Source organism: Nymphalis io, chromosome 12 (assembly GCF_905147045.1).
Source record: "Nymphalis io chromosome 12, ilAglIoxx1.1, whole genome shotgun sequence".
Classification (NCBI taxonomy): Eukaryota; Metazoa; Arthropoda; class Insecta; order Lepidoptera; family Nymphalidae; genus Nymphalis; species Nymphalis io.
In genome coordinates, this window is record NC_065899.1 from 2,429,554 (window position 1) to 2,445,554 (window position 16,001).

The following is a 16,001-nucleotide window of genomic DNA, read 5'->3' on the forward strand; positions in this document are numbered from 1 at the left end:
GCGCAGTTTCGTCGTACCTACCTCTAGAAGTCACGACGCCATTACGATTGGAGGTCGAACGCCGGCCATTGCCAAATTTGTACCGGTGACGTCACCAGGCCATTACGAATCATTTTTGTAAAGCTTTGATTGCATTAAGAGATTAACAACTTTATCGTACTCATTGCTGGCTTTTATAATCATAAACTCACAAAATATTAGATATGTAACGCGTTTGAATGCTGAAAATAACATAACAACTTATTATATTATTGACATCAGAGGATTGTTTTGGATTTAAATAAGTATGAGCTAATACAAAAATGGTCACGTCGTAAGCTCCTCGGTCGTTGTCTCCTAAGAGAGACAAAGAACAGCTCAAATTACTCTAAACATTTTCATATATTCGTATACGATCAATACCTTTATCTTTTTAGGTGGTATACAAACTTACCTCTATTTTATGTTTTGAAATTAAATACTAGCATATACGATATATATTATATTTAGAATAACATATCTATTTTAACATAGTTATGAGGTCACACTTTTTCATATGACTGTAGAGTTGTAGATGCGTGTGCATACACATTAAGCGGCACAAGGATCTCGTTTCACGTCGTTTGTCCGCAGAAGTTTCGCAATGGACATTGTGTTCTTCGCCTTCAGAGAAGCAACGAATGCCTTCACACACTATAATGAAACAAACCTATTGTGTTGCCTTGCCATGTGCGCAGTAAGTGAAGAGGGCTTTTCTTTTTTAATTTTATTTCCCTGTCTACGTAGATTCTGCATTCTATGATGGTGGCGGTGTAAGAATATTAGATTGTGATAAACCACTAAAGTTGGATCGTAATAAATAAAAATGCCCTATAGCATTCTCGGCGCAATTTCCTTCATCGTAAAACGTCACATAAACTGCGGGTATCAGAGCGGTCACCGACAAAAACAAGAACAATATTATGTAAATTGTATTACCACGCTTACTTGTTCTAAATGTATTTCTTAAAGAGAATTTCATTTTGACTGATTTAGTTGATGTGTAGTCATGGCCTTATAGATCATGGGCATTACACTGTGATTATAAAACCAATCACTAATGTATGTTGCGTGTTATGTTATCCGACTTTTTGCAGGCCTCTCTGGGTGGATACTACCGTCTTATCCGTTATTTTTTCGCTAAACATCAGTACTTTGTACCCTCGTGTTCCGGTTTAAAGGGCGAATGAGCCAATGATATTACAGGTACAAGGGATATAACATCTTTGATCCCATGGTTGGCTAAGACGTCTATAGGTGAAGGTGATCACTTACTATCAGACGGCCCCTTTAATTGTAATATTTTAAATGTGTACCCTCGATAATTTAACCACGCAAATTTACTAGTTTAAGCCTGACAAGTTATTCTTGAAGGAGAATGGGAAGAAATGTCATAAATATTTTAAAAACAGTCGGGGGTCAGTCCCCGAAAAAACACGTAACACATCTTATCGTGATAGTTTTACTCCTCCCTCTGTTATTTGTCGTTTGCCCGACTACAGCAAAAGCCGTAAATTACTTTGCTCTGATTATAATTATGCCACAGCCAATAAAGCAGGGAACATGGGTCTCTTGATGGTAACTGCTCAACTCAACCCATTGATATTGGCAATGTAAGAAATAATAACCATTTATTTCAACCTCTTGTGATATATGATGTCATTCGCTTTAAATATTTACTTACTTTACTTTTCTCTTAAAGGTCTTAGATATTTTAAGACATAACAATATTATTAACAAGACAGCAGTCTTAAGATATCTAATAACATAAACTTTCCAATTGACTAGGAGGAATATAGTTTTCGCAAGACTGGTGCAAAGCGGCACCGTGGCGGATAGAAAGCTGCGACCTCACTTTCACCACTAACGTGATACTGAGACGATGAGTGTCTCGAGCTGTAGCCCTATATACTGTGAATACCAGTTACCATTCATAAAATGTCTTTTAAACACTGCCATACTAATTAGTTTTCAATTGTTGACTAGACATATTAATGAAAGCCAATCAGACTTTATTCATATACTCTCCACAGCTTACTACATAAAATGCATTTAAACTGAGTATATATCTTTTAACGTGCATGGTTTTTGTTGCACTGATTGTTTTAATAATAATAATGTTATTGAAAGTGAATATATGAATGAAAAGAAACTGAAACGTAAATTGAAAAGTTTAAAAAAAGCTATATCATTTATATGTGTGACGTGTAGAAACACACACACAATGACAATTATTTGCTCTTTAAAGTACATTATACTTATTTTATTTTTACCAATAATATTGCATTATTTCGATTTTATATGCATATGGTAATTAAAATAAAAAAATCAGGATGTAACAAACTAAGAGAAGTAAGAATTAAGTTAAACATTTTATAATGAACTTTCGATTGGAAATAAATTAAGAATTTGCATTTAATTATAAATAAGTGGAATGCTTTTAAATATGTGTAAGTTAAATGAGTTTCTTGTTTTGTTAGGTTGGTTCTACTCTGTATAAACAACACACCTAGAGTTACATTTAATTTAATATTTATAAATTATTATTTAATCGATTTATTAAATAATCTCTTGAATTATCAATACAAATAAATACAAATGGATTTTAAAAGTTTGTTTTTCTGAGAATATGATATACTCTAAGCATCATTCATTCGTCTCGTTGAGGCAATTTGTTCAGTGTCAATTGATTTCCAATAACTGTTTACAATTGAAACGGACGAGGCATGCGGGACCCGGAGGATTGTTTGATTAACAATTGTGACGCCAATTTAATTCCGAATAGAAAACCAAGGAAGAAAACTAACCTGAGGTTTAACCGCTTTCTCAGCGGGAGGTGGAATATTTCGAATGTCATAAAATGTTAGCACAACTATTGACTTGAACCTAAACTGTTTATAAAAAAACATGACCAAATCAACAACTTAAACAAGTTAAACTAGCTTACATTCATAATGTCACAAATATTTTAAAAATACACAAGTTTCTAGCATAACTCTTCTAAGAAATTGTATTTCTGCGTTAAAATATTTGTGCAGATATCAATTACGAATATTGTCGTATGTATTTACTTTATCTTCCTTGCAAGAATTAAGGATACTGATAAGACAAAACATTTAGAAAATTACACTTTGTATAGGCAGGATACACGGCACACTGGAGCGAGACGGTTGCGCTTCGCGGCAATGAATATTCGCGATCCATTAAGTTGCAACGCATCACTGAGTAATTTACAAAATATAGTCTATTTGTTATAAAATAAGGTCTATAATTGGATAAAGTACGTATGTTTCTAATGCTACTTTATAATTGCTCAGGTATAACATTTCGTAGTCAGAAACAATGAACAACTACATTCGACTGTTACTGCAAATTTGAGCCATTTTACGATCAAGATAAGGTTTATAAACGATTAAATCCATGAGTGACGATTGGAACGTTCTAGAAAAATGTAGAATGGTTCCATGAACCGCTTCCGCCGCTGCTCCTTCCGTCTCGGGTTGCTGGCTGCAGACATTCCTAAGCCGGACACCGGACCCGGTTCAAGAATGCAGACCAGACGAGTGCGCTGATGGCATGATAGCTTAATGCACCCTCAGGCTAACCACGCTCTTACCGGCATTCCTCGCAACATATCTAAGGTTGATCGTACCACTACCGACCTCTATTAATTTAGTAAATAGAATTATTACAAGGTTCCTTATCTGTTTTTAAATATTGGTATCGTGAGAATGTTTATAGGGTAAGATGTCATATCTCCATGAGTTAAGCGTTCCATTCACGGAATGTCGCTTGGTAGGTCCACACACATTTGTGACCCATGTGTTGTTTCATTATCTTCAAGGGGTCGTCCTCTTATAGATTTTATTTATTTATTATCTTCAAACGTTTTCATTTATAATTTGGGTCTCTATATAATATGCAATTTAATATATTACTTTTAAAATCATTATCATCACAAGTATAATATATATACTTATTTTTTAAATCATATTGTATTAAATATTTTCTATTTGTTAAGTATTTCGGCGGGACTTCATAGCGTTTCCAAATATTTCACATTGCTTTTAAATAATTTGTTAATGTCTGCCTAGCGCGAATTGGGTACCTATATAAATTATTATTGTTATGTCACATCAAAAGGTTAATTTAAAAAATGAAAAAAATAATCTGCGACCAAAGTTCACACACGAAAAACCCAAGACATTATACAGATTTGTCAATGAGACATTCAAGAGTGATGGGAATATTTTTTCGGGAGCGTAACGGTTTTTGTATTATTTTTTGTCGTATTTGACCGTGTGAAGGAACTTCAATGGCTGCAGTATGTGTTTGAGTCGACCACATTTGTTGACCTTTATCGATGCACATATTTTCCTTTCTCGAACGGTAAAAAACTGAATGTGTAAGGGACGAAGAGGTCCAACTAATAATGGTCTCTTGCAAGCCGTCTTCAATGAACTGTTCCTTTCAGTGTTGTAGTTCTTTAAACACATTGTTCGCTGTTTTCACACGAAGCAGTTTCTTAGAATAATCGTGGGAGGAAATATTATTTTCTCATGGTACTTTGACGTGTATTAATATATTATTAAAGAATTCACAGATTATTTTTAGTAAATAAACATTCAAGACAAAATATTACATTTTAGATAAATTTTCACTAAGAAGACTAACTTTGTTTTGTGTATTTTTTAAATACATATAAATGATAATTCTACATTCATCTATACATCTTGTTAATATTAAAGTCATTGACTCGAAGACATCTGTAACTGACAGTTATTTCTAAATTGTGCAAATAGCTAGGTTTTCTCAGTGTAGTGGAATGCAGGTCTCTCCGTCCTTCAAGCTATTAAGGGACAACGACTCGTTCTAAATTACCATAATGCCCGCACTCGTTAAAAATAAATTAGTTAATTGGTTAAAAAACCCATCGGGTTGTCCCTAACATTAAACTCGTTTAGGTAAAAGTTGTTACATAAATTAAAAAGAAAACTAATTTTAAATGATAATCACAGTCATCTCGAGAGATTAGAATCTCTACCATCTATACACATTTATATATTAATGTTGAACTATATATAATATATGTATAGTATAATCGTCATATCTCTGGGCAACGCCACGATAACACCTCTCGTATGAAAACTGCTTTTGAATCGATTTTATTTCATGTGATTTAAGAATGAAACTGTTAAGCTAAAAACTTCATGAAGTTAAAAAAAATAACATAAATAAACACTGAAACGAATGTTTCTCGATACTCGATACTAAAATGAGTTCGTTTCTAAATGGTTTATATTAATTTAGGTTACCTATGTTTAAATAGGACCTTATTACATAATTACACATTCGCAAAAGTATCTCGGCGCTTGACCTTTTTCACATGGCATGTGGCAGCGCTGCTGGCGCGGGTGTCGGTCGCGTTCTCACGGGAACGCGCGGTGATTGCACCGCATTACGCCCTGCATTGGGTCGCTACAACTTAACTAACAACCACGAATAACTGTGGACATGATAAACAAAGATACAATACGATTTTAATTGACTATTGATAGAAGTCGCTTCAATTCTAAACCCATGTCTGCCTTAGTGGTTTTTGAATACAAAGTGGTAAAACTATTAAATAATGAATTTTAATAAACAAAGTGAAGAAGTATATATAGTAGTATATTTAATTATTTACATAAAGAGGAATAGTAAAAAACATATTGTAACATATTATATTTCTAAGTATATCTTCTATTTAACTCTAATGTATTACAATATTATAAAAAAACAAACTTGAGTAATAAGTTAAAGTAATAAAATAATCTAATATTCCAAATTCAAATAAACATTTTTTTTTTAAATTGTAAATCAGTCAAAGACAGATGTATTAGAAGATTGGTCCCAAGTAAGGTTTTTAAAAGACTAGAAAAGGAAATACCGCGTCCATAACTATTTTCTAGTTTGAAATCTTTACTGGTTCCGCGACTTCACTGCAAAGCGGCTGAATCTCGTTTCCAATCAACAATGGAATGCATCTTGCAATGCATTGCACTTTTTGGTCGCTTAGAGTCGTTCAATTCCTCTCCGATCAAATCCAGTTTTTGTCCCGTTCCCGTAGTTACTCCGTTCGGTAACAAGGTCCTTTCATTACCTTGACAGTTACAGGAAGACTGTCCCGTATTAGAATATGCATATTTGATTAGTAATAATATATATTTATAAGTGTACCTAATGTAATATTAATAATAATTTATATTTATCATGCGTATTATAAAAATGTGTTTATATTAATTTAATTACTAAAAAGTTTTTAAGGTGTGGTTTCAGACATCAATTCATTGACACAAATTATGAAAAAATTCAAAACGTATAAAAATGTGGTTTCCTTAAAGTTTTAATAAAGTTAGTGAGCTAAGTTGCAGTTACCTAATAACAGGAAATCGTACAGCTTACTCTAATCCAACTCTAGGCTTCCTTTAAGAAAATGAAACAATTACTTGAACGACAGAAATTGCTGTGTACGTAATATGTGTATTTAATCATAAAAAGAAAATTGCGCAATAAGCGTTGACAACATTATTTTTATTCAATTTCTTTCAATTACAAATATATTACATAAACAGGAGTTATTACTAGTTGTAAAAAATTACGAAACGAAGTACTAGTAATGTTCGTGTGTAGCGAATAATAATATAAAAAAAACCCTATGCACAAGAAGGAGGATTCGGAGATAAGGAGGTGGAACATTGTATAAAGATCGCATTCAACTTATTTTTCATAAATAATTTCATAATGTCAACTCATATAATGAGTTCGAAACTCTTGCTCCATTTTACAAGATTAAATTAAAATTAATATTTAGCATCGGTCCGGAATGAAACTTATTAGTATCTCTTGCCCACCAATCTTTAATTATATTAATTATAAATATTTATATATATGCAATAAAAAAAATATAATGCCATTTTTGTTTTATAACAATTATATTATACTTCAAGATGAATACCTACAATAAGATCAACTGATTTAAGAATGTCACAAAACATACGCAATACATGAGTGAAGGTTGCAGTTGCCTCGTGCATTAGAACAGCACCAAGTGACTCATAGCCACCTACGTTTGAATCTGAACAGTATGATAAATTTTCCTTAATCAAAGTCAAGTCAAAGTTAAAATCATAGTCAATATATATAATATAATACTTGCTTATGGATTTTTAAAAACAACCACATACCTGTTAGAAATTTAAGTCAGACTTGAGAAGTGTGAAAGAAACTCAGCTGGATTACTTATTGGATGGCTGGATTTAATATAATTACTACCACATCACAATATGACAATATTTTTATATCTTTTTTTTTAACTTTAGGGCCCCGATAATTTATTGTGCCCTTTTCTGCGTGAAAATATCGTAGTAAGATCGGCTGCATTACCCCAAAGTAAATAGCCATAGAATTTTATAGTATGAATCAAAATAAATTTCACACAATGGGTCTGAGCGTGTCTTATCCAAATCCATTCAGACTTAGTTTTTTGAACGTGAATACTGCAGTACTGAGTCTGTTTGCCATCTAATTAATCCCTTAAAGAGATGGCCCTGTTTCTGTGAGTAACTTGCTTATTCTTACGTTATATCTAAAATTTCAATCGCCATACAACTACACGGATATTGTTTAATAAATAGATATTAAGCAAGAAGAACTCGCATTTCTAAATTGATGCCATCTTTTCACACAATAAACACTTTAGACAAACAGTTACTAGCACCGCTGTGGTATATGTGGCGGTGGTAGGTGGTAGGTGGTCTGGGTAAGATGACCTTGCACAAAGACGGCCAAAGACTGTGATAAATTTCATGGAACACCGAAGAAACACTGACATTAAAACCTTGTTTAAACGAATATGCTTGGCAACATTAATTTCTTCCCCTGATAATAATTTAATAACAACAAATTCGAAACGAATAATAAGCACTTCCTTCACTTTTATTATTTGAAAATAATAAGAAGAAATTATCAAGCAGCACCTATATTCGATGTAAATAGAGAATGCACATTATTTACACTTAATAGCAAGTAAACATTTTATAAAATATTACCACTTATAAAAAAAAGGTTTGAGTGCCAAGGTACTCACGAGAATTTAAGTGTAAATAAAATATCAAGACAATTACCATACAATGTTTGGAAAACATTATTAATTGTCTCCTTAATTTAGTAAATTAGTAATGTTTAATTAAAGGCCATTTTAATCATTTGAACGATGCCTTAGGGTAAAGTTAGGTAACATTGTTATGTAGAATGATTATGTTTAATTATAGACGTAATAATAATATGATTATCAAGCCAGTCATCACTTATGTACATACGTTTTAAATAATTTATCGATTCATTATCTATTTTAATGATACTGCTATGTAACTATTTATAAGATAAATCAACTTATAACAAAATAATGTGGCTGTGTAAATAGTGAATGATTTCAAAATAAATAAAACTGTTAATCTGGCAAATAGGTCATTAGCCTAGAACGTCCCCGCTACGGTAAATAATTGTTCTAATTTTGGGCCTATTCAGAAAACATATGATTCATCAAAAATAGCTTAAAATGTTTCAAGAGAAACCCCAGAAGACGAAAACACAAATACTCTCGTAAGAGTTACTTGGATTTATAGTAGGTTCAATGTACTTTATCCATAACATGTTTCACCGAATTGGTCACGCTAAAATACCTTATTATTATCATCGTTTCGTGATTTGCCTCACCTTAGAGACATTATTAATGTTCTTTGATAGAAATCACGTTTTTATTTACGAAAATATCTAGAAATATAGGCATTTTTTAGTTTCTTCTATTGAATGGTTTATATTAAAATTGAATTAATTAAATTTTCTATATCAGTCAATTGAAGTTGTTTAGCGAATTTATCTAATCGGTTTCAAATTGGCCTATATTTCCACCCACACAATTCCGATTCGGGAATTGCATCAGGGCGCGGCTGGAGGTTATTTTTGGTCGAGTGACTGCGTAAAGACATGACGAGGCGCCATGAGATCACCGATTCTCATTATTGGCCAAATGGGGATATGTTCGGTCATGACAAAAAAGCATTCGTCGCGCATGTGCAATTGTCCCGACGTCTTGGGTACCATATTTATTACTTATATGGGTCTTAACGAGTCGTTTTAAGCGCTTCGTTGATTCTAGGGGTATTATTATTTAGCAGATTTTTCTTTGATTTAAGAATAGATGACTACTATTATCGTTTACGAATATTTACTAGTTTGCTAATTTACCAACGTTTAATTATTCCGTTAAAAGTATTATGTAGTTTTGTTAATAAATTATATATGTATATATAATGGAGTATTTTAATTAGAATGTTGCACGTTAAATGCGGCTAATACATTTTATTAATAATAATAACAGCGTAATCTTATTGTGATGCTAAATAAAAATAATAATACAACGATCCGAATAATTATGCCGTCACTGATATACAAATACTGATTTCAAAATATAATAAAAAGTTGATAAGATAATTAATCTACACTGGCCTCCAAAAAAATCGACCCACCTACATTTTTTGTAAAAAAGCTATCGTATGGTTTTAAACTACCACATATTTATATTTTTAAGATTGATAATGAAAAAATGCAATTGTAGGATTGTACAAAAACAGAAATAGTGCGCAAAAAATAGGTTTTTAGGTAAATATGTGACAAAACACGAAAACACAAAATTTTACGCAATTTTATTTTTTTGTGTACAAAACGATTATGCCGTTTGTTTTTAAATTTGGGTGCCTAAATCTTACTTTAATAGGGAGTGTTTCCTCCTCTTGACCTAATCACTGCCTGCATACGCGTATTAAGTGACCTGATTAGCTTTTTAATGTCTTCCTGTGGGGTCCGTTGCCATTCTTCAGTTAGGGCAGCTTCCAGTTGATTCAGGGTTTCTGGAATTGGATTTCGTGCTCGAACCGTACGTTTTAGCTGGTCCCAGAGGTGCTCTATCGGGTTTAAGTCCGGACTATTGGCTGGCCACTGCATAACTGGAATTTCGACTTCCCTGAGATAGTCTTTAACAATTCTAGCGACGTGAGGTCGTGCGTTGTCGTGCATAAGTTGGAAATTATCCCCAATATATCCAGCGTAAGGCATCACATGAGGCTCCAGAATGTCCGTTATGTAAGTTTCAGCATTAACAGCACGATTACGGACAAAAACCAGCTCTGTGCGTCCCGTCAAAGAAATACCTCCCCAAAACATTGTAGAGCCTCCACCAAATCGGACTGTTTCTCGAATGCAACACTGAGAGTAGCGTTCTCCTGGCCTTCGCATGACGTTACGTCGTCCATCAGAGCCTACTAGAGACATTCGGCTTTCATCACTGAACAATACTGTCTCCCATTGGTCCAGTGTCCAATCGACGTGCTGCCTAGCAAATTGTAGTCTTGCTTGTCGATGGGATGCTGTGAGTTTTGGTCCTGTTGCTGGCTTGTGAGGGGTTAAGTTTTGCTCTCGAAGCCTTCTTCTTACAGTATTTTCACTCACAGACACTCCACGACTTTCTCGGAGTCTACCTTGAACGTCAACAGCCGAAAGATGTCGGTTTCTTAAAGACGTCAAACCAATAAAACGGTCATCGGTCGGGTTCGTGACACGCCCCTTGCCAGATCCTGGTCTCCGGCGATACTCCCCAGTCTCTAAGTAGCGTTTGTACACTCTTCGCACCGCTGAACGACTTAATTTTAGTGTTCTAGCCACATTTCGCTGACTTAACCCCTCATGAATAAGAGCTACGACTTGAGCAGCTTCTGCTTCAGTAGTATCCATTTTTTATGTTTAAACTTATTAAAATTATTGTTTCAACAAAGTTTCATACACTTAATCAATAATAAACATCGAACCGAGATGACTCCGCGTTAAGAACTGGAAATAAACTAACCATGCACTTTGTGCACAAAGTAACGTTTTCTTATCAATACTTTAAAAATATTCCAAATATCCTCAATAACACTTACAACTCCTCCAAATTAATATCAAGTGGGTAATAAAATGTTAAATGTATGTCCCATAAGTAAAACAATCCACCTAGGTCGTCGCATAGTTAAGATAACAACTTTGTAAGTAAAAAAATACGGGTGGGTCGATTTTTTTGGCGGCCAGTGTATATGCAGCTTTGGTACCTACAACAAAAGAAATCGTTTTGATCGATCTAAATCTTATGATGTACTTTTAATTGAAATATTTGCAAAATGACAACAAACGTCAAAACCGATTGATGTTTTCATTACAAAAAAAAAAATACTCTTTTAGATTTTTTTACTTCCAAGTAATATTTTTTTCATTTCCATTGTAGTTTCTGTCCGTTGAAAAAGTGAACATTGTTTTTACTTTATTTTTTTAAAATTGAGCGATAATATTTTGTCTTTGCTGTAAAGCGGTTACTTAATATTAATTTTATAAGTACATAATTAACATACACTTGCCTGCTAAGTGCAAAGCTGTTCTGACGTCAGTATATACTATATGTGACGCTTCACGTTATTATATAAAAGTGAAATATATTTTGTTGTTTCAGATTTGAGCACGTTTATATATTAGCTAAAAACATGCCAGGCGAAGGTAATCTTGGTGATGTAAAATTTATCTTAAGAAATGGCGTCAAAATGCCCGCTGTTGGATGTAAGTCCTTACTAAAAGTATATTCTTATTATATTTTAGGCGAAAAAAGAGTAATAATTTGTATTTAAATACCTTTTTTGTGGATTCAGTCGAAACCTTTACATATCTTAAAAGAAAGTGATTAGTGAGCATAACATTTCAGTGAAATCCATCTAGCGCATTTCAGCATCATGTATTTTAAGAGAGATATTCAATTTATTATAAAACATTCGATATTATATTATATAGTTTTTCAGTTTTATTAAATTAAAATTGAAAGAAATATAAATTTAACTTAAATATTTTGAAAATTTTCAGTGGGAACATTCCGTATTCGTAACAGTGAGGTTCTATATAGGACAGTAGATTATGCTTTGGAGGCTGGATATCGTTTATTTGGTAAGATGCCAATTAGTTTGTTACTTATTATAATTTATACTCGTTCCAATAAACAATTGAACAAGCGTTGTGTTTCGTAGATACCGCAGCAGTTTATCAAAATGAACTATTCCTGGGATATGCTCTGCGAAAGCTATTGCCGAAACACGGCCTAACACGAGAAGACGTATTTATTACAACTAAATTAGGCAAGTGTTTATTTATATCGTAATGAGATCAAACAGCTTTATTTTTTATTAACTTATAATATTTCTACAACTAAATCGTTTCTTACAGCGCCAGCTGATCTTAGCGGTGACCGTGTCGCAGATGCATTTAAAAAGTCCTCAGATAATATAGGCTTGGACTATATTGATTTGTATCTGATCCACTTCCCAGGTGCAGCAAATATAAATGCACAAAATCCGAAAAATGCGGTATTACGCGTTGAAGCCTGGAAGGAAATTATCAAACTTTATGACCAAGGTAAAGCGAAGGCCATTGGTGTGTCAAATTTTACAATAAAACATTTAACGGAATTGGCCGAAGCTACCGATGTAGAACCTATGGTGAATCAGGTAGGTGCCGTGACTATTGCAAATTATTGATCCTCTTAAATAGCATTCATGTGTAGGACATTTTGTCTATTTTGTTGCTTAGATTGAGTGGCACCCGCACTATTACCAAGACGACATGCTGCAATATTGCGAAAGTCATAACATACGAATACAAGCGTATTGCTCCTTCGGCGGATTAGCTGTAAGCAATAATACTCTAATGGAGGAGAGTATTGTGAGGGAAATATATGGCAAATACAAAGCAACCCCCGCCCAGGTATTGCTGGCGTGGTCTTTACAACGAGGAGTGGCTGTTATCCCCAAATCCTTGACACCGCACCGAATAAAATCGAACATTCAAATTAATTTTAGATTATCTCAAGAAGATCTGGTGCGACTTGACTCCTTAGGAAAAGCTAACATTAAATATGCTTGGGATCCGCATAATATTGCATGAAACCGGCTTCATTCAGACGAATTTCAATCTGATCCGTAAATTGCTCTCTGAGCTCGATCAGTGTTGAAATTACGTTTGAAAAGAACAAATGATGAATTTTGTGGATATCACCAAGTAAATCGTCTGTCCTTTCTTACTATACGATTTTCGATGTACTTGTTAATTACAATAATGTACAAACATTATTGTAATTAACTACGATATTTAAATATATTGTAATGTTTGAAAGATTGTCTTCATATATTCGGGTGTAGTGATATTGCGATTTTATTTTATAAAGAATTCTCTTCATCTATCCTATAAAAATGTAAAAATAATTTAAAGAAAAACTCCATAGGTTTATGTAATAAATATTGGAACGAGTAAAACATTAATACAGGTACAGCTTTATCTTAAAGATATTATAATTCTTTCGTATTAAATAATAAAAAGTACTAGACAGTAAAATATATTTTAGAGATGTGGGCTTCTTGAAATGCGGTCATTGTGGTTGAGCGCATAACTTTATCGGCATTGATGTTTCTATGTTACCCCTATAATGATACGTAGAAAATTTATGGACATTAACGAACTCGTCTCATTCTCGATTAGATTAGTGTAATTGTTATTTAGTGTGAAAAAATAGTAAATAGTTTAGAAGGTGCACATTTTATCGTCAGAAAGGCAAGTGATAATAATATCTATAAAGTACAGGTTAAACTATTATAGGATAATCACGCTTTTTGGTTAAATAGGATAATTTTATTTCATAGTTACTATGAATGGTAGTGATATTCAGTAAGAACTCGCTTCTGACTTACGCTGAAACAAGTATCCCATAAATTCATAACATTATACGAACGTTTTGCGGTAAGTTTCGAATTTGTTCTTACAGAATAGCTCTACTGAAGCTCAATTTGTAAGTGTCGGGTGAAAATATATGATAATTATCCAATATAAATTTAAATTTCATATCGATTTTTGTGGATAGATATTAAATACAGCGAATGGAGATGATGCTTAAAGTTGGCAAAGCAAGATATTTTGAAGAAACCAAGTGATAATTGCCCTTGGAATGCCCTTGGATCCTAGGGCATCACCCTAGGATCCAAGGTCACGATCAAATCAATCACACAAAACAACCGGTAACGTAAAACTAGCTTGTTGTCGACATTAATATTGGTTGTAATACAATGCTAAAATGTAACTGGCATTTATTTTCAAACTATTAACTTACATTAAATGTTAAGTACTTTAATTATAATATTATAATAAATCTTCTTGGTATTAATGTGGACTTTAATTCGACTTTCGCTTGTAAGTAGCAGTACGTTGGGATTTAAGAAATCATACAAAATAAATATTTAAAAAACAGCGATATATAATTTAAATCAATTTCGTGCTTCGAGATTAGGTACCTAAAAGTTGTAGACAAAGAGCTTTAGATTTTTAAAACAGGTACTATGGTAGAATGAGTCTTATTTAACCGGTTGTACTAATAGGTATAACGAGATGACAAAAAGATGATATTATAACGTACCTATGCGGCCGGTACAAGTTGAAACATGTTTAATTCCATTAAATAGGGGGCCTCGGGGTTAAATTGTTATTATTCACAGATTTCGCTATCTTTTATTCGTCTCCCTAATATAGGGCCCGTACCAAATTACGTATTAATACATGCAATCCAGTTTCCATTCATATGTAATTCGATGTTTTTGTAAGAAACTCTTTCTGGAGCGTCAACTGGGTCGCAGATGCGCGTTGGATTGAGAAATTAGAATAATAAAATCGTGTGAACTCAAATTTAAAATATTTGATTTACATGACCGTATGTCAGTATAAATAACGTTTATCCGTACGAATAAATAAAATTGAAGTGTCCGTCTGTGAATTCAAAATAATTGCCGCTGTATAAGTTAATATATCTATTTATGAACTATCAGCCATTTTAATACTTTAAATATGTACGTTAAAATGGTAGAATTTGAGGGGTTTTCATCACAAACTGAATTCCACGCTGGTAAAGCCGCGGGTTTTGCTAGACTCGAATAGGTACTCCACGTATCGGTAAACAAACACGGTTGCTTGTTTCGTTTGCCAGCGAAAAGTAATATCGTTAGTAAAAATTTACTTAATTTTAGTTGCAATTTATTCAATAATTATATGTTGACATGTGAATATACCAAATAAGACGAAACTTAAGTTATCCTTTACAATTACGTTCAAAATTCAAACAGACCGCAGCTGAAGTGTTTTATTTTAATAGTATTCCTTTCCAAATCGTGATTCTAATATAAGCCTTTTAAATACAAAGATAGCTTTAAAAAACAAAATATATAGCGATCGTAAGCAATGCGCGTGCGCACGATTTAACTATTGTCACTCGTCAGCGTCCATTGTCTTATATCGCGTGACTTAGCAGGTCGTTAATGGAAATATCAATTAGATATTTACTTACATCGTTGTTGTAAGTAGCATCTTAGTGAACGTTGACAATGATATCAAGTATCAAATGGCCGCAGCCGCATTCATTCCATTCATCCTTATTTAAAAGAATGCCATATAATTGTAATAAAGCTGTCTTACCTCTTTTGGCATGAACATTCTTCTTGAACAAGAGGCCTTTGTCCAGAAGTTTTACGACTAAAGTTCGATCATGTGTGTATTAATTATTATTTTATTTATTAATACCTACTTCTGTATTCGCACATTCGAAAATGTGACAAAGCGAATGGCGTGTCCATACATACAAAATTATGTAAATTTAAAAAGAAGGCCACTGACTTCGAAATCCTTTTAAATTTAGTTTATTTACACATTGAAAGGTTTCGAAAACGACAAAGAAATACTGACTAACTGTTTATACGATATATAAATATATGAGTACCCGTCGTTTTCTGAGAAAACCAAAATATTTTGGTTTAACACATTTGTTAATTCTTTTTAAT

The 16,001-nt window shown here is 33.0% G+C and overlaps 1 protein-coding gene across 3 annotated transcripts in view; it reads left to right on the forward strand.

Moving 5' to 3' along the window:
* Positions 1 to 14,341, forward strand: part of LOC126772234 (uncharacterized oxidoreductase YtbE-like) — a 23,504-nt gene extending 9,163 nt beyond the window's left edge. For 2 of the 3 annotated variants that reach the window (XM_050492509.1, XM_050492511.1), the window contains exons 2-6: positions 11,597 to 11,700; positions 11,998 to 12,078; positions 12,159 to 12,266; positions 12,355 to 12,635; positions 12,718 to 14,341. In XM_050492509.1, the coding sequence (XP_050348466.1) occupies positions 11,628 to 11,700; positions 11,998 to 12,078; positions 12,159 to 12,266; positions 12,355 to 12,635; positions 12,718 to 13,071 (897 nt within the window). In that variant the 5' untranslated portion in view covers positions 11,597 to 11,627 and the 3' untranslated portion in view covers positions 13,072 to 14,341. Of the gene's footprint in view, positions 1 to 11,596; positions 11,701 to 11,997; positions 12,079 to 12,158; positions 12,273 to 12,354; positions 12,636 to 12,717 lie in introns of all 3 variants that reach the window. The other variant, XM_050492512.1, reaches the window with a different exon arrangement.
* The last annotated feature ends 1,660 nt before the right edge of the window (positions 14,342 to 16,001 follow it).